The sequence below is a fragment of the Lotus japonicus genome, chromosome 5 (assembly GCF_012489685.1).
Source record: "Lotus japonicus ecotype B-129 chromosome 5, LjGifu_v1.2".
Taxonomy (NCBI): domain Eukaryota; kingdom Viridiplantae; phylum Streptophyta; class Magnoliopsida; order Fabales; family Fabaceae; genus Lotus; species Lotus japonicus.
In genome coordinates, this window is record NC_080045.1 from 60,653,235 (window position 1) to 60,677,366 (window position 24,132).

The 24,132-nt window shown below is 37.1% G+C and overlaps 3 protein-coding genes across 7 annotated transcripts; 2 read left to right on the top strand and 1 right to left on the bottom strand.

The window, feature by feature from the left end:
- Positions 1–4,448: 4,448 nt before the first annotated feature.
- LOC130718832 (G-box-binding factor 4-like) lies at positions 4,449–7,402 on the bottom strand. Of its 3 annotated transcripts, none has more exons than XM_057569457.1 (4): positions 6,503–7,400; positions 6,321–6,392; positions 5,442–5,471; positions 4,449–5,013 (listed from the first exon to the last, which is right to left on the bottom strand). In XM_057569457.1, the coding sequence occupies exons 1-4, from the start codon at positions 7,046–7,048 to the stop codon at positions 4,894–4,896; spliced, it is 768 nt and encodes a 255-aa protein (XP_057425440.1). In that variant the 5' UTR covers positions 7,049–7,400; the 3' UTR covers positions 4,449–4,893. The 3 variants fall into 3 exon arrangements, with proteins under 3 accessions (XP_057425440.1, XP_057425441.1, XP_057425442.1); XM_057569458.1 differs by having other exon boundaries at positions 4,449–4,958; positions 6,503–7,295; XM_057569459.1 differs by having other exon boundaries at positions 4,972–5,093; positions 6,503–7,402.
- Positions 7,403–10,438: 3,036 nt separating this feature from the next.
- Positions 10,439–11,539, top strand: LOC130719924 (UPF0496 protein At1g20180-like). The gene is made up of 2 exons (XM_057570517.1): positions 10,439–10,475; positions 10,650–11,539. The coding sequence occupies exons 1-2, from the start codon at positions 10,439–10,441 to the stop codon at positions 11,537–11,539; spliced, it is 927 nt and encodes a 308-aa protein (XP_057426500.1).
- Positions 11,540–12,952: 1,413 nt separating this feature from the next.
- On the top strand, positions 12,953–21,846 carry LOC130717581 (sterol 3-beta-glucosyltransferase UGT80B1-like). Of its 3 annotated transcripts, none has more exons than XM_057567855.1 (14): positions 12,953–13,122; positions 13,228–13,762; positions 14,447–14,595; positions 15,127–15,366; positions 16,160–16,271; positions 17,031–17,201; positions 17,586–17,649; positions 17,906–17,963; positions 18,074–18,251; positions 18,982–19,112; positions 20,170–20,272; positions 20,669–20,793; positions 20,929–21,078; positions 21,316–21,846. In XM_057567855.1, the coding sequence occupies exons 2-14, from the start codon at positions 13,531–13,533 to the stop codon at positions 21,517–21,519; spliced, it is 1,917 nt and encodes a 638-aa protein (XP_057423838.1). In that variant the 5' UTR covers positions 12,953–13,122; positions 13,228–13,530; the 3' UTR covers positions 21,520–21,846. The 3 variants fall into 3 exon arrangements, with proteins under 3 accessions (XP_057423838.1, XP_057423840.1, XP_057423839.1); XM_057567857.1 differs by having other exon boundaries at positions 12,956–13,122; positions 13,228–13,322; XM_057567856.1 differs by lacking the exons at positions 12,953–13,122; positions 13,228–13,762 and adding an exon at positions 13,796–14,149.
- The last annotated feature ends 2,286 nt before the right edge of the window (positions 21,847–24,132 follow it).

Sequence of the window (24,132 nt, forward strand, 5' to 3'; positions counted from 1 at the left end):
ATTCATTTCCTTCTTGAATTTCCAGAGGTGGAGAGGTGTGTACTAAACATTTTCCTTCCATAATTTTCAGACATTGATTTACCTTATTTGAATGAAGATTTTTTTTCATAATGCAGATGCAAGTAGTCTCAACTCTGAGGTAGCAGAGACTTGGTGTAACGGAGGTCCTGATCTCCTTTCCAGACTTTCTGAGGTTAATACTGCTCTTGACGGTTGGGGGAAAGCTAAATTTGGGGATTTACCGAGGAAAATTTCATATCAGCAAGCCTGGTTACAAGAGCTTCAGCGGAAAACACAAACTGAACAAGTGATTATGGCGTCTCACGAGGCGGCAAAGGAACTAGACTCTTTGTTAGAACAAGAAGAGATTTGGTGGAGCCAGAGATCGCGAGCAACTTGGCTCAAACATGGGGATAAAAATTCAAAGTTTTTCCATCATAAAGCATCCCAACGGAGGAAGAGGAATATGATCGAGTTGATTAGAGATGATAGAGGCAGAAAATACGAAGAGGACAAAGATATATCGAGTGTCCTAATGGACTATTTTACTAACCTTTTTGCCACTTCAAACCCTTCAGGGGTGGAGGAGGCCACTTCTCTTGTTGCAGGTCGCATCTCACCCTCCCATTTGGAAACACTTTCAGAGCCTTTTACAAAGGAGGAGGTTGAACAAGCCCTATTTCAGATGCACCCGACAAAAGCACCAGGTTTGGATGGCCTCCCAGCGCTTTTCTATCAAAAGTTTTTGCATGTTATAGGGGAGGAGGTAGCTGATTTTTGCCTGCAAATTCTTAGAGGTGACGTATCACCAGGTATCATTAACCATACTTTATTGGTTTTTATCCCTAAGATTAAAAAGTCTGAGCATGCCACGCATTTTAGGCCAATCAGCTTATGCAATGTTATATTTAAAGTTGTAACCAAGACAATTGCAAATAGACTGAAGTTGATTTTATCAGACTTAATTTGTGAAAACCAGAGTGCCTTTGTTCCAGGGCGTTTGATAACCGATAATGCTTTGATAGCATATGAGTGCTTTCATTTTATGAAGAAGAAAATCACTGGCCGCAATGGCATTATGGCGCTTAAATTGGACATGCCCAAAGCGTATGACCGTATTGAATGGTCCTTTTTGGAGTCGGTTCTTAAGAATATGGGTTTTCCATCAACATGGGTAAGTTTAATTATGAATTGTGTGACATCAGTGTCCTTTTCTATTATGCTGAATGGGAACCCTCAGCCTAGCTTCACCCCGCAGAGGGGGCTGAGGCAAGGGGATCCTCTGTCCCCATACTTGTTTATTTTATGTGGAGAGGTTTTCTCAGCCATGATTGAAAAATCTATTATGTCCTCTCAGCTTAGTGGCATTAAAATTAGTAGGCGTGCTCCTGTTATTTCACACTTGCTCTTTGCAGATGATAGTGTGTTGTTTGCACGTGCGAGGGTGGAAGAGGCCCAGTGTTTGAAGCAGATCCTTGCTACCTATGAACGAGCTTCTGGCCAGATGATCAACCTTGATAAGTCTATGCTTTCCGTGAGCCGAAATGTGCATGATAATTGTTTCCATGAGCTTAAGCAGCTGTTGAATGTTAAGGCGGTTGAAGGCTATGACAAGTATCTGGGTTTACCGACTATCACCGGTAAGTCTAAAACCCAAATATTTAATTTTGTCAAGGAAAGAGTTTGGAAAAAGCTTAAAGGGTGGAAGGAAAAGTTTCTTTCAAGAGCTGGGAGGGAAATTTTAATTAAATTTGTGGCACAAGCAATTCCTTCTTATGTTATGTCTTGCTTTGTCTTGCCTGATGGTATTTGTGCAGATATTGACCGCATGATTTCCAAGTTTTTCTGGGGCGGTGATCCAGCTCGCCAAAGTTTACATTGGACCAAGTGGGAAAATCTTTGTAAAGGAAAAATGGAAGGTGGCCTTGGCTTTCGAGACTTCAAATCTTTTAATTTGGCCTTAGTAGGCAAGAATTGGTGGCGAATTTATACACATCCGGATTGTTTGATGGCCCGTGTCTTCAAGGCGGTATATTTTAGTAGTGGTGACATTCGTGGGGCTAAGAAAGGTTACCGTCCAAGCTTTGCATGGACAAGCATTATGAAGACTAGTTGGATTTTTGAACGAGGAGGTATGTGGCGCATTGGTGATGGAACACAGGTCAATATTTGGACTGATAAATGGGTGCCGAATGGAGCGTCCCTCGTTTATGGACACGATCTTGTTAACGAAATGGCTCTATCAAACGTTGCATCGTTAATTGATCATGATAGGCATTGTTGGCGGAGGGACTTGATAGAGTTTGTCTTTAGTCCAAGCACAGCGGAGATTATCCTTTCCATTCCTTTGAGCTTAAATGGGGGTCGTGATATTTTATTTTGGCCAGAATCCTCCAATGGACACTACACTTCCAAGGCTGGGTATGTTTTCCTGAGAAAGTTAGCAAGCATTGAGGCTCCTTCCTCGTCCACGGCGGTTGGCTTTAGTCCCAGGTTCTGGAAAGGTTTTTGGGCTACCTCTGCATTGCCTAGATGCAAGGAGACATGCTGGAGAGCTATCTCGGGTTACTTGCCTCTGAGAGATAGGCTGTTCCGGCGACACGTTGACGTTGATCCAGGTTGTTGTTTGTGCTCGGGTGAGAACGAGACCGCGGAGCATCTTTTCATGCTTTGCCCAGCAGCGAAGCAGGTCTAGTACGCGTCCTCCTTGTCTCTTCGAGTCGACAGCTTCATTGCTTTTGCAGATTTCTGGGCGTGGGTGGTCGAGCAAGGCGATTCCGAATTCATTTCCACTGTCCAGACGATTATTTATGCAATATGGGAGGCCAGAAATCAGGTGCAGTTCCAACAGCGCACTTTCTCTGTCACCGGTGTCCTCCGTCGCGTTGCTGCCATGAATAGTGCGTCTCAAAAGAGCGACGGTGGTCCACAGACGGGTTCTAGGCCAGCACGGTGGAGGAGGCCACAACCAGGTACCATAAAGTGCAATTTTGATGCTTCTTTCCGAGGGGGTGGCACCGCGGGCCTTGGCATGGTTGCGCGCAACTCAGAGGGCGAGGCAATGGCTGCAGCATGCTCTTTTCCTGTTCCTATTAGCTCCCCTCTTTTGGCGGAAGCTATGGCTATGCGATGGACGATGCAGTTAGCAATTGACTTGGGTTTTCATTAGATTGTCTTAGAGACGGACTGCTTGAATCTCTTTAACGCTTGGAGGACGATTGAGGAGGATCGGTCTTATTTGAGTATTCTTATTAGAGATTGTCGTTTATTAATTTCTGCTTTTGAGTTTGTTTCTCTTTGTTTTGTCCGTCGCACGGGTAATGCCGTTGCTGACTTTTTGGCTCGGAACGCGAACACTTATGCCAATATGGTTTGGGTGGAAGAGGTTCCTTTAGCCGTGCTCCCGTTGTTTGATGCTGATGTAATAAACCTTAAGCCAGTTGGCGTTTAATATATTTCATGTTTACTTTCAAAAAAAAAAACTCTACTCAACCTATTACAAAGGATATAAGTATTAGAAAGATATTCTTTTAGGATACTCCTAACACGTTCCAATGCGATTTAACATATTTCTTTCACTTATTAGAAAATGTGTTGTTGAGTACCTTTCCGATAGAAGCACCAAGCATACGGCAACAAAGAACAAACAGCAGGCGCCTATAACATTGTTGCCCTTGAGGACCTGTGCGCATAGGAGGATATCCATTCATGAATGTTTCAACCTTTGTTTTAAAACGACTGACCACAAAGCAAATAACAAAGAACATCATAGCAGGATATCTATTCATGAATATCTCAACCCCTTTTACAAAAGCAATGATAACCAAGCACAGCAGAAACCCATAGGGAAACCATGAAACAAGGATGAGATAAAACCACTAAGTTCTTGTTGTTGTTGTTGCTGTTGCTGCAGGACGATGCGGGACATTAAAACCAGGAATAGATGATGATGATGATGATGATGATGTGTTTCCCCTGCCATGTAAGGGAACCAACTTATCTTCTTCAGCCAGGGCATTGCACACAGGGCATTGTTGTGACAGTGAGTGGAAGTGAAGCCACTTGTAAAGGCAAGGCCAGCGGAAAAGATAACCGCATAAGGTAATTACAGGGTCTTGGGCTAAATCAAAGCAAATATTGCATTCAAAATTCCCACCATCATTGTTATTACAGTCACAGAAGGGGAAGGGTCGAAGCACATGCGCAGAAATAGAAAGGAGTAATTTTTAAACACCAGAAATACAAAGGTAATGAAGGCATAGAGCGAAAACCTTTTTAACAGGAAGTAAAAGAAAGTGAAGAATGGAGGAAGTGTGCAGAAGAAGTTAAGCAAAAGGGAGGAGAAGTTGTTCTCACCAGATGGAAGATGGTGTCATGAAGGAACATGCTGATGGGAAGTGTGTGAATTTTTCATGCTCCATCCAAACATACACTAAAAGATATTGCCGGATCACATAAAAAAATTCTATATTATTTTTCTCTATGTTAAATATACCATGTCTACATTATATACTCCTCTACAAATTCCCTTAGCTCTTTACTAGTAATACATTTGCATTCTGCACATGGAAGAGAACAGACCAGGATGCTTACTCAATATCTAACCTACACGTTCCAATTCCATATATAGCTTTTATCTCGTAAGAATAAGCAAAAACTGTTTCTTATGTGATCGGAACTTCCCTTTGCGACTCAGGCTCCAATTCCTTCTATCTCTTCATACCATTAACAGCGATTGCCCTTGAAACTAACTGGTACATTGAGAACTCTTATTCAAGAGATGGTGAATAATTTGCCCGTATTATTACTTCTCCCGCGCGCATCTTCAGTTCCCATCCTGCATCACTAGCAAGGAGCAAATCAATCAAGGTCAAGGTCTACCACTGCATGGAGTTAATCCTTCGGAGCGGACGTGGTGGCCTTCGCTTCTCTACAACAGGGATCACTTCTTCCATAAGCTGCAGAAAAATCAACCAGGCCAGTTGAGATCCAATCACTCTTTATAGCTAACACCTATTCAATAAATCCACATTTGTTTATGGCGATAGGCTGACAGGCCAGTACCAGAAAAACCAATGCTGAGTGCTGACATGCTTCATGAAACAAAACAACTTGGTTGAAAACCACATTTGGCAAACTAATAATTTAGCATCTCTCTTAAATCTTTCAGTATGAAAATTGAGTTAACTTGCCTATATTTTAATGTCAAGCAGCCTTCAAGAATCCATAAAACACATGTGAATTCATGATTAATTTACCAGTTATGTTCTATGGCAAAAAATCTAGAAGGAATATTTACTGAACACATTAATCAGTTTCAAGTAACCTTCAGCTACAGTATCAAATTGGAAAGAAATTCTTCTAGAGATTATGTGAATTAATCCACCATAAATATTTTTACCGAAAGGCCCAACACAACTAACAATCGCCGAAATCAGTACCTGTTTGAACCTCTCCTTTGTTCTCTCAGCCTGCACAACAATATTTTTGGTAAGAGATCAGGAAAAAAACTTGATAAACACGAAGACTGGAAAGCAGAAGGGCTAAAAGAGCATAAACAGGAAAAAAATTAGAAGCTACTCTACACTAAAACCCCTTACAAACACCAGTTAGCACACTAATTATACTTATTGAAGTTTGATAGTGCTGTACTTGTTGAAAAAAGTTAAGTTCGTCTCAGCAAACCGTCAAGGGTTTGAAAAAGATTGTGAAAAAAAAACACTTTACATTAAATGCTAGCCATATAGACAGCAAATTGGAACTAGTAGTATAATGTAATGTCAAACCAGAACTCCCTAACAAGTAAGAATCTGAAATTTATATATTGGTATCAAATTCATACTATAAAGGTCACCACTTAACACAATCCCTACTCACAAAATATGAACAAACAGTCATTTGATATCCAACAAAGTGCCAACACAAATTCTTAAAAGCAAAACCATATAAAAACCAAAGCATTTAAGAGTTGGAGATAAGAGCATCATATGCAATGCCACATATTCACAAATCGCAGCACATGACAGGCTGGTGAAGGGCATCATTATTACAGGGACCAAGGCCAGGCCAAAACAGAAATCAATGACCCGCCAGCCGAATGGCAAAACAAAAGTTAATCCAACAGAAAGTCCAAACTTTTATATTCACACTACCACTAAGGACCAAGATTCCTTCCACCCAGAATTACCACCCACACAAAATCACCAAGTATATGATGATTCATACCAAAATTAAAATATCAGCGCAGAAACCATTCAAGTTCAGCACAAAGCAACACTTGTTGTCTTGTGTCATAAATACCAAAAACAAAACATAATCACCTTTTCCTTCAACAACTTGTCATTTTCCTCCTCTAGCTTCACCGCCAAGGACTCCAATTCAACTTGGTAAGCCTGAAAATTTCACAGAATCAAAACAAAACAAGTTGAATTTTCAATGCCACAACAAAACAAACAATTTCCAATTTCCAATGCCACAACACAACACACAAAAACAAACATACCTGCTTGCGTTCCCTAGACCTAGCAGCTGATTCTCTGTTCTTGATCATCCTCCTCTGTCTCTGCTGCGCAGCCTTATCCAAATTCTCCACAACAGGCCTCCCCCTCTTCCCTCTCGTTCCTTCAACCACCTCAACCCCATTCCCAAACCCACCCACCGACGCCGACCCACCTTCAACACCCTCCATCCCCTGAAACGAAGAACCATCAAGCGAAAACACGCCGCTGAGCCTCTCAGTCAGAGGCATAGACATCTTGACCTCATCATCTTCGTCGTCGCCGTCGACTGCGCCGGCCTTAACAAGGAAATCCTCGAGAGTCATCATCTCGTCGGGGATCTCCTCCTTGCACTGGTGGTGGTCGCCGGCGATGATCTCCTGCCAGACGTCGTCGACGGTTCTGGGGACGTAGGGATCGGTGAGAGTGGAATCGGCGTGGTCGATGAAGTTGGTGGTGGTGAATTGGGGCATGGAAGAAGGAGGAGGAGAAGAGGGTTGTTGATGATCCAATGATTTGGAAGACGACATCATCATCTTCGACGACGCCATCGATTGAAGCGGTGTCTGTGTGTGTGTTAGGGTTTTTGCTGGGGATTGGGGATCGATGCAGTGAGTATGGAAGCTGCAGACTTGTCACTCCCAATGCCTTGTCGCCACTTGTTGTGTAATCATTTCTTTTCAACTTAAGAACTCGTTTGGATAAAACACATGTCGGCTCAGTTAGCAACGACGAAAATCACTTGCTCTCTAAAGATTATGTGTTCGATTCTCACAACTTGTATGAGGGTTGTGTTGGTGAGTGATAGGTGAGAACCTAAGAGACTTATGGTCCATGATAAAGACTCTGACCGCAGTGGTGGTGGTCACAGCCGAACTCACTCAAACTTTTTACTCACAAGAAAAAAAATCGTTCGAATATGATACACTTTTTATGGAAGTAGCGACTTGTTGCTAAGAAAGTCTTGCGGAGCACAAAATCGACACATCATCTTTAGACACCCTCTTAGTTGCTTTAACGAAAGAGTCTAAGGATATGATATTTTCTCGTTTTAATACTCAATGGCTATCCAAATGTCCTTATAGTGATCATTAAGGAAAATGTTTTCTTAATCCTTGTTTAAAGGGAGATAGTGATGAAAGATATATATTTCAGAGATATAGTGAATGATGTGATTAGAAAAGAAGAGAGTAACATTGATGACCATTTTTACTTAAGATGGGGCGTCTCGTGAGAATTGTCTAATTTGAGGTCCTGACCTTGAGAATTTTTTTATTGTGAGATGAGAATAGGGACAAAATATCTCGAGACAAATTTGAGAACGAGGATGAGGATTATAGTCTTTGCCCACAAGATCCCTGCTGTTCCGGTGAGGCCCAACGGAGGGCGGCTAAGGCAGCAAGGCGCCGCCCAAACAACCCTTTCCTAGGGGAGCCCCTCCCAAGCTCAAGTTCCACTAAGGCAGTGGACCAGAGCTGGGGGACTACTGTTCCGGGAAACCCCGGAAACGGACGACTAGGAGACCGCTCGAACCGGCCAACCGCAGCCTCAGTATAGTACGGGACGTTCACCGACCGTGACTAGTGCCCGACTAGGACGACCCGGGGCGAGCGTCCAACTGGGACGACCCGAGGCTAGTGCCCGGTAAGGCCCGACCTCATACCGAACGACCGCCGCTCACGGCGGCGTCCTCCCAAGACCCAAACACCGGGACCCTACCACCTAGGAGTTGACCTAGGCCCACCACCCTATGAAACTAGGGTGGTTGGGTGTGGATCCCAAGAAATCCTAGACCGTTAGATCACTGTTAGCAGCAGGAGAAGCAGAGGATCCAACGGTCCTGAATCTACCTGTACGGACCATGCATGACGTTGCATGGCTCCAACCCTAATATCCCTACGTGTATATAAAGGAGGCTCCTTCTCCACACTAAGGTACATTATTCTCTTCACTTCACTTCACACTTACTTGATTCCCATACTTACTTTGGCATCGGAGTCCCTTGCAGGAGCCCCTCCCGGGATCGTCCAGCTCGCCAACCCTCCACCTCTTCACTCCCCTTTCCGCCACTCCCGCTCTCCGAGTGGCTTGGTCTTCCCGATCACCTGCCCTATATGATCAAGTGAAAATACAATAATACACTTAATAATGAATAAATAGCTAACATATAGAAAGTTATAAAGAGTCTTCAACATTACCCATGATAAAATAATAAAGTGTTGGGTAATTTGTTTTTTATAAATATTAGATTGTCTATGATGAAGACTTAACCTTTTGCACATAATTAACTGAAAAATTTCATGCGATATTTTATGTGCTAGATTTCACATTTTGAATAGGTTAAATGTCACTCATCAAATATTACTCGATCACTCATACTACTAACACCAAACTTTTCCATAAAGTCCGCACATTGGTTGGCTTCTTTGTAAGTGTGGAAGAATGACGTAGATCAATCTTTGGAGATCAATTCTTTGATAGGAAAAATAAATTATTTCAATAGCAATCTAATCAATCCGCTTGATCGAATCTGAACATCTTGAATTGGGTTGTTTTAGTCTGAAGGTAAAATTTTGTGAAATATGATCCAACCGAACTTGAACAATTTTAATTGACTCGAGTTCTATTTAGGCAAAAAATCATTCCAAAAATTATTATTAAAAGAGATATTCAATTAATTGAGATAAAGAGATTCGAACTCAAAAGGAATAAACTACTAATATATAACCTTCCTCTTGTACCAAAAAAACTACTAATATATCGTTATGCCGTGGTTAATAATGACATTAGCAATGCTTCGTTACTGAACTAAGAATTTAAAACCAATTACATCGTTGGTATATAGTTAAATACTTAAATTACTTAAATATTTAATTGAGAGTTTGATATAAAAAATGATTTGTTTGGAGGGATATAGTTACTTACTATAATCTCAAAGTATTGAGGTGATTGATGACGATCAGGATACCTCAACGGGAAAAAGAAAAAAAAACTAAGAATTCAAGGTTTTTCATCCTGAAAAGCAATACACACGCGCATGCACATGATAACAAGATAAGAAACAGATTGTTTGCGAGGTTTAAAAAGCTCTTCTGTGTTCAGTGATTGCATTTGAGGCAGAGCTTCACCAATAGCATGAAATGGGCCATTCATCAATCAAAAGGTAATCCCTGTAGGTAGGTTCCTTCAATATTCCTTCTCATGAATATTGTTTATTCAATATTCCTTCTCACAAAGATATATTTTATGATGTGGCGGAATTCAATTGGGCGTCTGTGTAAAAAAAGTTTACACTGACGGTGTATTTCCATTAAACTCATTAATTATTTAATAAACTTTTCATTCACATGAGAGCATTCTTTATTGCAGAAAATATGGATAAAAGAAATTTGAAGGGTATAATGGTAATTTTAATCCACATTTTGTTTTTTAAATGTTGGACTTGTTAAGGAAGAAATATCTTGGCCTATATGATACACTTGTAGGTTAGAATTGGTTTAATCTTGCAAAATTGTGCAACTAAAATGAGGGCTAAACAGAGGATAAGGAAGGAATCAAATTAAAAGAGCATACCAGATGATGCAATAAAGTTCTCAAGAAATAAAAGGAATTCCAACAATTTCAGCCTCAAAAGCTTGCTAACAATTTGGAAAAGCAACTATTATCTCTATCTCTGTAGATAAGATTAGATGATGGTCAGATAATCCAGAAAAAACTTCTCTGTAACAACCGTGAGAGGCTTTATAAGCAAACATGTAACTTGCTGCTAGGTAGTTGATTATTGGTATCAATATCAGTACATCATCATTCTTTGTTATGAAGGACTAAAATTAATTGGGCTACTGAAATTGTTTGATACCTAGATCTCTTTCTTCAAAGTAGTTGAGAACCAAGTTTGTTCATACAAGACTAGTTCCCATTATCTCTAAAGATAGACCAAGATGTTTTCAAAATTAAAAGCTTGGAAGGCCAACAAAGGTATGTGGTACTTGTTATGACTTCAGTATTGTCTCATTTGGCAATAATCTTCACAACTTGTTTGAATCCATTGAAATCTAAACAACATGATTGTGAACATCATTGATTAATGATTATGAAATGAAGTTATCATTTTCTGCTCTTAAACTACAATTTTATTTCATTTTTTTGAAGATGTGATCAAGGAACATAGAGATGCCCCAAAGAGCACCAATATACATGAAGAGTACCACAGGGCAGTAAGGACAAAATCCTATGCTGATTTCTGCAACAAAGCTCAATTACTTGCAAACCATCCTTCAAAAATCAAGAGATTTTCAGAATTCCTCCTTGAACCTGACCAAGAAACCATACCTTCAATTCTTGATTCAGCAACATTTTCAAACACTCCAGAACTCAAAAACATTATGCTCACCTACTTTGACATCAGTGCTGAGGCTTCACATATTTGCAGCAATCTTCTCAAAGGCATTAACCAAGTCCACTCTGATTACCAATTCTTTCAGAGGGCATTAGACATTGATGATGGTGACTCTTTGGAAAGTTTTGAACTAATCATCATTGAGCTAAGCTCATTCATTATCTCAAGTGACCCTTTTTCAAACCTTGAAAACCATGACTTCAAGCTCATCCATGATAAGCACTCATCAGTGTTGCACCATCTGAAGTCAATGAGAAAAAGGGTAGGAAGGAAAATTAAGCATCTAAAGAGGAAAATTGGAGGCTTTAAATTTTCAGGAAGTGGGTCTTCTCTTAGTAAAGTTTATGATCAGCTTGACATAGCAGCCAAGGGAACTTATATAATGAATAGGGACTTTGATACAATGAGTAGGCTTGTAGCTAGGCTTCAAGATGAAATTGAGCATAGCAGGGCAATGGTGCAATTCTGTTTGGACAGGAAAGAGGACAGAGTTTCTATGCAGATTGTGAAAGAGCTTAAGAAAAGTGATTTTGGGTTCAGGAAGCATGTGGAAGAACTTGAAGAGCATGTGTACTTGTGCCTCGTCACAATTAACAGGGCAAGGGCTTTGGTCATTAAGGAAATGAAAAATTCACGTCCATAATGTGAGGTAGGAAGGTAGACGCTAGACAACGTGTATATAAGATCCTTGTACATATTAAGATTCGTTTCGTGTAAAATTACTTTTTAGATTAGTTATTTTGGTTCTTTATTAGGATCCAAAGTACTTTGTGGATAAATGCATAAATTTTTTAGTCAGTACTCATTTTTGTTTTTGTTTTTTTTCATAGGCAGTACTCATTTTTGTAAATCTTCAATCACTATTGGGCTATGTTTTTTGGACAAACTATTGGGCTGTTCTGAGTTTTGTGTTTTAGGATTTGGGCTGTTGACTTGACTCTTATTACAAAATAATTTTTGGTTACAGGCTCTTATTTAATTCTTTAATAATGATTTGATTCCATGATGATATCTTAGAAAGGCCAATCCAATCACCACAATTTACTTCATTTTTTTTTTGACATTGCAATTTACTTCATTTCCTAAACATTCGTAAGCTGTTTAATTAATTCCATGATTCATCATTAAATTATTTGATTACCTTTGAACATTGAACGTTAGTTCAAAAAAAAAAAAACATTGAACGTCGCAATTTCAGCCAACGAAGCTACCTCTCACTGTAAGTTGGCATTGGCAATGTCATAATGAAGTCCCTTAGGCCCTAACCCTAAAGTACTCCTATAAAGCTATTTTAATTTAATTTTCTAATATGAAAAAATAACATCAATTTAGTTTATATTTTTATTTATTATTCACGTGTAAACAAGTTTTTTTTGAAGTAACGTGTAAAGAAGTTTAAGTGCCATATATTATTAATAAAAAACTAAAATCATTGTAACTTTAAATAAAATAATGTATTAGTCACTATAATATATAACATTTTCATCATCTATTCAATGGATTAGTTGGTAGGAGATTAATTTGACTTATCAAAAGATATTGAGTATAAGCACATATGAATCCTGATCTTATCTGCTGACATGCACAAATTGATCTAATAAGGTTTTGATATTAGATTAAGTGGATGGAAATTGAGAGATGAAACTCTTGGACGATATGTTTAAAGAGCTCTCAAGACTAGTTGTCCAGCTATTTTTTTTTGTGTGCGTTAAATTGCGACTCACAATTATGTCTCGTGCATAAAAGATTAAATGACTCCTAAATAGTGCGGCTACTAGGAAAAGTGCTAGATGTTGTGGGTATCTAAGCGGAATAAAATTAAAAATGCTTATTAATTTTTAAAAAATGCTTATACAATATTTTGCTTAGTTTTTTTTTGATAATTCTTTTATTCCAACTTTTTTTTCAACTTTATTAAAAATGTTTATTAATTTAATTCTGATTAGTCAAATTATTTTCCAAAAACATAAGAACTCACATAAAATAGTTGAAACATTTTCAAAGGAGTAGAAACTCATGTGAATGGTTAAAATTGTCACTCGATTCTACAAGGTTTTTGTTCCGTACCGTAACTCACTTTTGTAATCATTCATTCAGACAGTGAACAACAACAATTTAGTCAAATCAAATCAACTTTCCATTTGATTCTGAAACCTCATTAATTTCCACGCAAGCTGAAGCGGTGTCACCATTGGTGTATGAACCATAGAACAAGGCGATTACAGGGTACAATTTCACAAACTCGTGCTATAGTGATACCCCTTTGGCTTCTTCTCTGCTACTATTTGGTTTGAACTACTTCTCGTGTATAACGCCTTCATAATTCAACAGGGTTGTGGTTAGAATTGGAAAAAGGTTTGAAGTTTAAGTATACCAACCATTCTTTCTGTGCTTCATTGACTGGTGGGTGCGCGCGCTTCAATAAGGTTTGGATCATTGAATCTTTGTTTTGGTCTTATGGTGTGATTAAGGGTACAGCTACTACATGTTGGAGAAGTTGAAGGGTGTTGCAACTGTTGAGCACTTGCTTGAATTTGTGGGCTGATTGGGATTATAAGGGACTTTTGATTATGCTGAGTTTGTTTGTGAACTGTGTGCAAATGAATAAGTGAATTGGAGTTGCTGATTCTGGGGATGGGTAGTGATGGGATTGATTATTTGTGCAAAGAAGTATTAGAAGGAGGTGTTGATAGCCAACAGAAGAAGGGTCTCTGGCAAATGGATGGTGGTGATGATAAGTTGGTGAGAGTAGACATCAAGTCTCAAGATGGGAAGTTTGATTTAGCTTCTTCTAAGGAGGTAGAGGATTGGAGGGAAAAATTAGGACATAAATCATCATCGCTAGTTACTTCTTCGCCGCGAAAAGGTTTGTGCTAATTAGCTTTATCTGAATCAGTTTCTTCTGTGAGACTGTTAGGTTGTTAGGTAATTGATGACTGTGAAATAGGCAATGATAATTTGCATGTAATATGTTAGTATTGAAGAACTAACTTGAAAGTGGTCATGTCTGTGATATTGAGAAGGGAACACATCAACAGAACATAGGTTAAAAGGGGGAGAAGGGGAAAAGACTCAAAGGAGGAAGGACTAAGGAGGGTTTGGATTGGCACTTGTGTTGTGATCCTTATCTAGCTCCGGCACTGTATAACCCTATAGAATCTTGTCGACGTAGTTAGTTCCCTTGTCTTCTAAAGTGGCGAAGGAAAAAACGAAGAATCATATGTTCTATAGGATTCATGCTAAGATTTAGAGAGTAAGAAATGTTGCTTCATTGAACCTCTTCTTCAAGACAAGCCTTTATGTTATTATTGCTTTGTTGTATTTAAGTTACTTGCGTTCTGTGATGTGCCTTGTCTGATATGCACTGTCATTTTTATAAAGTCTTTACTTTCCATTATCCTTTAGGTTCACAAGTTTAAATCTCAAAAGCCCAATTCCATAAAAAAACATCAATAGTTTTATTTAGTTTTCAGAATAATTGCGTGCTTAGCCTCCTACCTTGGTTTAATTGTGTGCTTTAATTTTTGTTTGTTGAATTCTTTTCTTCAAGGATTGGGACATTGCATCACAGCACCTGTTGGGACTGAGAGAAACCCACTAATAGCTGACAATGAGATTATACTTTCTAGATCAATGACTGACAAGAGAGGGCTCCCAAGGCATGACCTAATATTGGACAGACTGTCAGAGCATGAAAAGGTATAGGCATGTTTTGTTGCATGTGGATGATCTAAAATTTGAAAGTCTTGAATCCAGATATTTATATTTTTTGGCTGTATTGTTTTATCTTGTTTGAAAAATGCAAATCTGGAGCAGTTCTATCTGCTCTTGTGTATTGGACATATTCATGTTTAAGTGCTTCCTTGTCATTTCATTTATTGAGAGTGATGTCGCCTTTCTAGCGGCCTTCTATTTACATCAATTGCATTGTAATTTAGTTATTATTACCGATCCTACTCCATTCTTCATAACTGCTCATCTGTAAATACTAGATATCTGGTGTCTTCATCTTGTTTCTCTTTCTTGGCCCTTGAGAAGTATTAAGAGCTTATCTACTTCTCAATTACCGTTATATCTTATGGTTCTTGACATGTGGTTGGGTTGGTTGAAAAATGTGGTCATGCTATATCTTTGTAGTTTTGGTCTTGTCATGGGCTGTATTTCTGATTTTTTCATTAGAGCTTCCAAATTATTTGCATGTTGATAACACTTTCTTGTTTTTCTTTGCAGGAACAACTGATAGCTGAGCTAGTGAAGATACAAAATGATGGGACTGTTGAAGTTGATATGGAAAGGAGTGCATCTGTTCCTTCAGAACTGTTAGAGCTCCAATCTTTCGGAGAGCCAACAGTAAGCGGAAGTCTTAGTTCTGCTCTGAAAAGATCAGTTCCACGGTTACAAATTGCCATACTTGTTGTTGGAACTAGAGGGGATGTACAACCTTTTCTGGCCATTGCAAAGAGACTTCAGGTATGTTTGAAACTTTGAATATGTATTCATTCAATTTATCTTAGTGCACATGAGAATTGCATCATTAAATCATTGTGATTTTCATTTGTGCTTACCTGCATATCTTATGATTTAGATCTCCCTAATATCTTGATATTAATTTGCCGTGCACGAGTTAATTTTCCCAAATTGAATCTTTTATGTAAACTTGTTTTGAGGTCATAAATTTTGTTATGTTCAATGGTAACTTCATTACACATTGCTGCTGCTTCTGTTACTTAAATTAACATAATCAGGGTTACAGGTTGCCTTCACTTTATACTGATATGTTTACAAGACACTGCTTATAACATTGAAGTGAATAAATTGGTGACATGTGTTTTACTTTTATATGGGGCTTAAATTAGAACTTTGGATTACTTTTCCCAGAAATCATATCATATATAAATTTCCTTTTATTTTCTTAGTTCTGAAAAATCTTTATGTTGTAATGTATCATTATCTTGTTATTTTGATGTATTCATTGGTTATAACAACTTGTGATTCAAGTTTTTTATCAGATATCTAAATTTTTGGAAGGACTTATTCTGGTATTCTATAGTTTTTCAGTTAGCTTTGTTTGGGCTTAAGTTGAAGATCCCTAGGCTTTTACTAATTGATCTGATTGAAGTCATGATATTTGCACTGCTGATCTATTTTAAAGGATGCAAAATCTTGATTTTTAACTTCTTTTAATATATTATGAATCCTGCCAGACAATTTTGTTGAATTCATACTTTCTTACTTTCATAGATGTACTGATATTTACTTGCAGGAGTATGGTCATCGTGTCAGGCTTGCAACTCATAGTAATTTCAACACATTTGTAAAGTCAGCTGGCATAGATTTCTATCCTCTGGGTGGTGATCCTCGTATATTGGCAGGATGTAAGAGGTTCCCTTTAAATAATTTCATTAACAGCCAATAGTTCATATTTTAGTCTAGTATTTTGTGCTTAAATTTATTATAGCCTTCTTTAAGCTCCTGCATATTGGTTCAACTGTTAAATTTGGTGTATAGATCAGAAAACATGCTGGAATGCACTGATATCTTATGGGGAGGTCCTATAATTATAAGAAACTCTCTTGTGGCCCTATCGTTTTTACACTAGTCGTGACCTATCATACATAAGTCTAATCCTAAGATATCATATGTCTGATCAAAACCATTGAAGTTGTATAGTATCACTTTTTTTACATAATTAACTTCCAGATAGCAATCCTTGTAGTCATATGGATTTTGACATACCAAGTTGTAGGATAATTTAAAATTGTCAAAAACATTCTCATTAGTCATTACTGAGATCATTGTCCGATAGCCGCATTTACACAACATGCACTCTGTTTCCATTTCCTGTTTTCAGTTTTGATTATAAAATTCTACCCTTGTTTTCACTCTGTTTCCTGTTTTCAAAGTTTTATAAAATTAACTGTTTCCTTTAGTAAACTTTGAAAATAGAAATAGACCCATAGATATTGACTGTGAAATTTCAAGCTGAGTCTGTTCTGCTCTTGACCTAGTCTCCTCAATTTTTATTTTGGAAACAATAATGTATGCTTTTTTTTAATCATATTCCATTTTCTATCCGACTCATTATCTATGCATATGCATATTATGAGATACTAAATGAGTTATTTAAATAATAGATATGGCGAGAAATAAAGGTTTAATCCCTTCTGGTCCGGGTGAAGTATCTATCCAATTAAAGCAGCTGAAAGACATCATTGATTCCCTTCTTCCAGCTTGCACAGCACCTGATTTGGAAACTGGTGTTCCTTTCAGAGCTCAGGCTATTATTGCCAATCCTCCTGCATATGGTGAGTGGTTAGAAGATTATTATAGTGTTTTTCTCCACCTAGATTTTTAATATGGTTGATTTTTTCTTTGAAGAATTAATTGCCGATAGTTCTTTTGTTGCGACATGATAATCATATATCACATGCTTTGCAAGCATGATATTTGATGATTCTACCATTAGCCTTGAGGCTACTTTGTAATTTGTATGCCTGTGGAGTTGAACTTAATTCTGCTACGTTTTCCTGAATTCATTAGTGTTATTTAATTGCAATTTTTTCAAGAATTTTTTTTCTCATTTTAGCAGAAACTGTTGTTTTCTTTATTTCATACTTGTTTCCAAATTTGCCTAGCGCGTGATTTTTTCAGAACAAAGTAGTATTACATATTGTCATTGTGGCCTGCAGGACATGCACATGTTGCTGAAGCCCTTGGGGTGCCTCTTCACATCTTCTTCACAATGCCATGGACGTATGTTTAAATTGTTATAAGAGCTGCTTCACTTTATATGTTAGGAAATAGGAAGAGAAAGTTTCATCACCCGATATAAATAACTTTCAAATGCTTGAATTGAAATATTTATGCAGTACATAAATGTTTTAATTAAGACCAGGAACAGCTGCATTTTCAAATACTCTATGCAAATTCTTTTTATCATCCTTTTCTAGTGCTTTTGTTTAATAAAATCCTTTTTTATGTCAATTGCATTTTTCTTTTAATTATGCAGGCCAACCTATGATTTCCCCCACCCATTAGCACGTGTTCCTCAAAGTGCTGGTTACTGGGTATGTCCTTTGCTGAAACATCACTTTATAATCTGATTTTGATAATTTTGTCAGTAATTGCTGGACTACCTTACCAACATCCCGTTTCAATGTTCCCTTGCTGTCTTCAGATGTCCTATATAATTGTGGATCTAATGACGTGGTGGGGTATGCGAGGAATTATCAATGACTTTAGGAAAAAGAAATTGAAGCTTCCGCCTATTGCATACTTCAGTATGTACCGTGGATCAATATCTCATTTGCCAACTGGCTATATGTGGAGTCCCCATGTTGTTCCGAAACCCAGTGGTATGGACAAGGGTGCTGGGTACAGTCATTAATTACACCATCTGAAGTCTTCTTTGTACTTTTTTTAAATCAGTGGTCATTTTATATTTAAGTCAGTAAGTAGGAGATATATTCAGTAGTCGTCACTTGTGACTCTATAAAATAGGCTTAGATGCACAGTACCTGTTGACTTGGATTTTGAGTATATAAAGTTATCTGCTGAAATTAAATAACGGAAAGTATCATATTATTACATAATTTTGTTAGCAAAGACTTTGTAACTTGATAGGTAATGATACCACCCTTCCCTTGTTTGGTTAATTAGTTAGTAGCTTAGATGCGTAGTTAGTTTAGGAAGTTTGTTAGAGATTGAAAGGGAAAATCCTATTATAGAAAAGAGAGTTAGAGACGGACATGATCTATGCGAATAATTTGTAATTGGGAATTAGGCGAGACTATGTTCTCTTGAATAACCTAGAAATTCATAGTATTACTTTAATATAATCAGTTTTATTTCTTCATCAGTGGTTGTTCCTTTCAATAAGGTATGAAGTCCAGTAAGATTTTTTGTGATAATATCACTATTTGTTAGAAACTTCAAATCAATCATAAGTCTCTCCATTTAACAGCTTAAGCTTTAGAAGAATTGGTTCTTGAGAGTAAATAGTAGACATGTTACATGTTTGATAGACATATCTTGCTTAGATCCCTAATTTGTTACTAGAACTAATGACATTTAACAAATTTGCAGATTGGGGCCCTTTAGTTGATGTTGTTGGCTACTGTTTCTTGAGCCTTGCATCAAAGTATAAACCTCGGGAAGATTTTGTCCAATGGATTAAAAAAGGACCACCTCCTTTATATTTTGGGTTTGGGAGCATGGTATAGTAATTTCACTTACCACAAGTCTTTCTTCTTTTTTTAATAAACTTATCTGTGATGAATAACTTTTTTTTCTGTAAATTTAACTTCTCTGTTTGGATTTTGTGGATTTCACTACCAATTGTGGTCTAATTATTTATTACGTTGTTAGAGGACCAAACTTTATTTCAAGCCAATGAAGTATGATGAGATATTGCATGCAAGGATTTATTTGTTCCTTTTGCCTTTAAAGACATGGCACTTATGATGTCTGAGAATGGAGCAATGTATTTTTATCCATTGCATGTTTGGATTGTAACACAAGTTTAATCTTACTTGTTAATGGCTGCTTGACTATTCAATAGATAATCTGCAATCAATCAGTGTGTAGAGAACAAGTACTCAATTTTCAATGTTCATATTCAATTGAGGCTGAATTCAGAAATCCCTATAATCTGCCTTATAGGAAACTCTAATCATCATAGTTCTACTAAGACAAGCAACCTGAACTTTGGACTCCATAAATCTGAAATCTATAACAGGATATAATGATAAAATATCCTAGCGTACTATTAATTAAATTCTATTCTCAGATTATTGATAGTTAATACCTAAACCCCAATCATTGACCCCATCCCCTACTTGTTGAAAAAAAATTATCCTTAAGCTTTGTGTTTGCGTGGGGTTAATTTAATTTTTTCTTTCATTGGGATCAATTTATCTGTAGTGTATAGCAAATATGACTGTAGTTTGATGATTCTAACATTTCTAGACTAGTTCATGCATGTGACTGTGATCAAGATATTTTTCTTAAGTATTTTCATGACTTTCATTAAATTGTGGTATCAGTAATTGTGCATGGTTGGCATATGTATAATATTTGGTATACCTATATTCTGTATAAAGGTTTTGAATGATAATCGAAACAGCAGAACATAAAATATCTGTTTCAGATATACTCATAAGCTAGTGAAGTTGACATTTTATATCTTGACACCATGAGCAAAATATTTTTAAAAAATGATTTTTTTAAGTCTTTATAGTGAAATCTTTTTTTATTTTTTTATTACTCTGTCAGCCTCTTGAAGATCCCACAAGAACAACAGATGTTATATTGGAGGCACTAAAGGATACAGAACAACGGGGAATTATTGACCGTGGTTGGGGCAATCTAGGGAGTTGTAAGTACTCCATTTCAATTTTGTCTGCACCTATTTGTTTCCCTTTTGTAAAGACTAAAGACTCATCACTGTTGAGGAGGTTATAATTAACTTCTTATTCCATGTTCTGTTTTGTTAATAATTTAGAGCTTGAAAATATCAACTTAGATTCAAGTATGTCTGCAAATCTCCCTTATTATGACTACCTTATAGAAAATATACTTTTAACAAATTTTTGGCCACTAATAGTGAGAACTATCTGTTATTTTTCTGTATTTTGACGGTCTTAAGTTTAAGAAATGATAAACTTTTCTTTTATATTATATTATGATATGGATTGAGAAAGTTATAGATTTTGTTCAATACATTTTATGTAATTGAAATTAGTTTCACTTGCATGTCTTTTTCATTATGCAGTGGCTGAAGTTCCTGACAATGTTTTCCTTCTGGAGGAATGCCCTCATGATTGGCTATTTCCTCAATGTTCTGCTGTGGTGCATCATGGTGGAGCTGGAACCACGGCTACAGGATTGAAAGCTGGGGTAATGTTCAATAGTATCTTGACTGATATATTCTTCTAAACCTTATTTCATGGTTTGAAAGCCTCAGGTTTTTTATGACATGATTTTGGTGCACATTGCTGTTTTTTAGCCTAATATGAATACAATAACTTGTAGTGTCCAACAACCATAGTCCCATTCTTTGGAGATCAATTCTTTTGGGGAGATAGGATACATGAGAAAGAGTTAGGTCCAGCCCCAATTCCAATATCTCAGCTCAATGTTGAGAATTTATCAAATGCCATAAAATTCATGCTCCAGCCAGAGGTAAATTCAAGTTCTATTCATCCCTTGTTTTAGATTATCACATTCAACCTTCCTCTCTTGCACTTCCAAAGAGTTATCTTATTATATTGTGGTTATGAAAGCCCTTACTCATTCAATTTGGGTCTTTTTTTTAACCCTTCTGCATACTTATAATCATGATGTTATACTTGTTCTCTGTAAAAAAATGTCATGGTTTAACCGTTATTTTGATAGTTAAATGGAATTATAAATCTTCAGGTGAAATCTCGGGTGATGTTAATTGCTAAGTTGGTCGAGAACGAAGATGGTGTTGCTGCCGCAGTTGATGCATTTCATCGCCATCTACCTGATGAGCTACCACTGCCAACTCCATCTCCACAGGAGGAGGACCAAATTAATCCTTTGCAGTGGTTTTTTCTCCAAATAGGAAAGTGGTGCTGTGCCCCTTGTGGTGGTGTTTAAGTCTTCTTTTTTTATATAACAAGCCTTCTTTTTTATTTTCTTTCATTCATTATATGATTACATTTTATAGGGGTTTCATTCATTTTGTCAAGTCTTTTATGTGAGGGTTTGACTAGCAATAGATTTTATTTTTCTTTCCACCTTTTGTATAGAAAGTTTGTGTCATTTGTGATAGAATAAGAGTTGAGGGTTTTTTGTTGTATAAAGAGCTGGGTAGCATGAGTAGTGTAGAGGGTAGCGACTTCTCCATATCGTTTGGTACGTGGTTTTGTATTATTATTTTTTTTGAAGTTGATAGTTGATAAGATCATACAAGAATTTTGTGTAGCTCGAGGTCCTAATTACTATTTTTCCTCCTATTAATTTTACTATTTTGGTACGTGTCATAAAAGCAAACAGAAGGGCATGCCCAAAGACTAAGCCCAGTATAAGCACCAGCCCAGAGGCGATGTGAAGATAAAGAACAATTCTGTTTATTTAATTATTTTAAATTAATGCTTGAACATGTGGTAAATGATTAGTTAATCCTTCTATTGAACGTAAAAAAATGTTTATCCTTCTAAGTCCTAAGGCCAACAATCTTTGCTTTCCTACCCATCTTCTGTCACTGTTTGTTGCAGCGACTGGTCCATCTTCAGAATGGTGGTGGCTACTGGTAAGCCGGGTTGGTGGTGAGGCAGAACGGCTTAACCTATTTTATCCCCTAACTTGTATGCACCAAACATAGAAGCAGAGGACTCAACCAAAATTATCAAGCTTCAGTTGCAAGCCATACTCCACTCATGGTCATGAAAATATTATATTCTCTCACGACTATTGTGACTACAAGATAAGATACTTACAAATATGTTACACAACATTTCATTAAATATTTCACAAGCATTCACATAGTATTCTTCCATCCACACCCCTACCATTGCACGCATTTGTCATACCAGCTTTTTCTATCCAGACCGCCGTTGAAATACCTAAAGGAGAATTTAGTGTCTTTCTGCTCATAAACTAACTATGGTTAATCCAACTAGTCAGCCTAACTAGTATTTAGTATTTACAGTAAAATCAAAAACAAAAACATCATTAAAATATGAAAAATAACACACTACTGGATATTTTTATAGACCTTTCATTTATTAGATTCTTCATATCCTTCAGGACTAGATCAACTGAGCACACTAAACGGGTGACGGTTTGATTAAGACCGTCATTCTCGAATGGATGGACCAATGAGGTCAGTAGATCCACCGTGTCATGAAGAAGGCTGAAATCAAATCAGGTATGATAAAACAAGTGATACGGAGTGAAACAAGTGATACATAGTAAGAAAAATCAGAAATACCTCAAATTATGGCTAATTTCATTGTAGGTCTTCCATGCTGGGAAATATTGTAGTAGGTCTGCTCCAGCTTGTCCTTTGTCTGCATCTCTCAAAGAGACAACATGGACAAGTTGGTGACAAAGGACAAGCTGGAGTAGACCTACTACACTATTTCCCAACATGGAAGAGACGATAGAATTAGCCATAATTTGAGATTTTTCTTACTATGTATCACTTGTTTCACTCCGGATCTACTGACCTCATTGGTCATCCATTGGGGAATGACGGTCTTAATCAGATTGTCACCCGTTTAGTGTGCTCAATTGATCTAGTCCTAAAGGACATGAATAATCTAATCAATGAAAGGTAAATACCCCTGAAAGTATAAAAATATCCAGTAGTGTGTGTCATTTTTCATATTTTAATGATGTTTTTGTTTTTGATTTTACTGTAAATACTAGTTAGGCTGACTAGTTGAATTAACCATGATTAATACATCAGCAAAATGACACTAAATTCTCCTTTAGTTCAACGGCGGTATGGGTAGAAGAAGCTGGTATGACAAAAGCTTCTGAAGAAGAGTTAGGTTGGAGGAATGTTTATCAAGCCAACGTTGAGCTCAAGCTCATCTTCAAAACCATTTTTGTCAATGTAAGGATCTATTTGCCTTATTTTAGTGGCACCCATAGCGGAACACGTGTTAATAACACTCGCCAAAAGAGTTTGATTAGGCTTCATGTGAACATAATATTTGTGAAAGAGTTAAATTCCCCTTGTGGAAATAGCTCTTGACATAGACAAACACTGTTATATGGTAGGAGATATATCAATCCTTAGACTGTGGAGAATGACATTAGGAAAATCCTCGTTTTGAGTACCTTTAGGTTTTGCTTGACGACATTAATCATTAAGATTAAGGATATTCACAAATAGACAACTATAGGAAGATAATGGTTGGGAATTGGTCTGAATTTCGGCTAGTTTTTATTAGGGATTGAATTACATTAAAGAGAATACAAACATGATACATAAGAGGACTTTTTTTTCTTTTTCCAAACAAAAATTTAAAACTCGAATTTTGTTCATTTAAATATTTAAAAAAATCAAAGATTAGTTGAGATTGAGTTTAAATTGATGAAAGTAAACTTCAACTCCTAGGGCGAATGCAGGAATTTCAAAAGGGGACTTGTTTACGGTGGTTTTTTGTAAACAAATATCCTCTTAGTTCGACTAAATGAAGTTTAGATTCGGGGTCATTTTGGGAAAACGTCTTGCCAAAGTGTTGTGTGTGGTGAGTT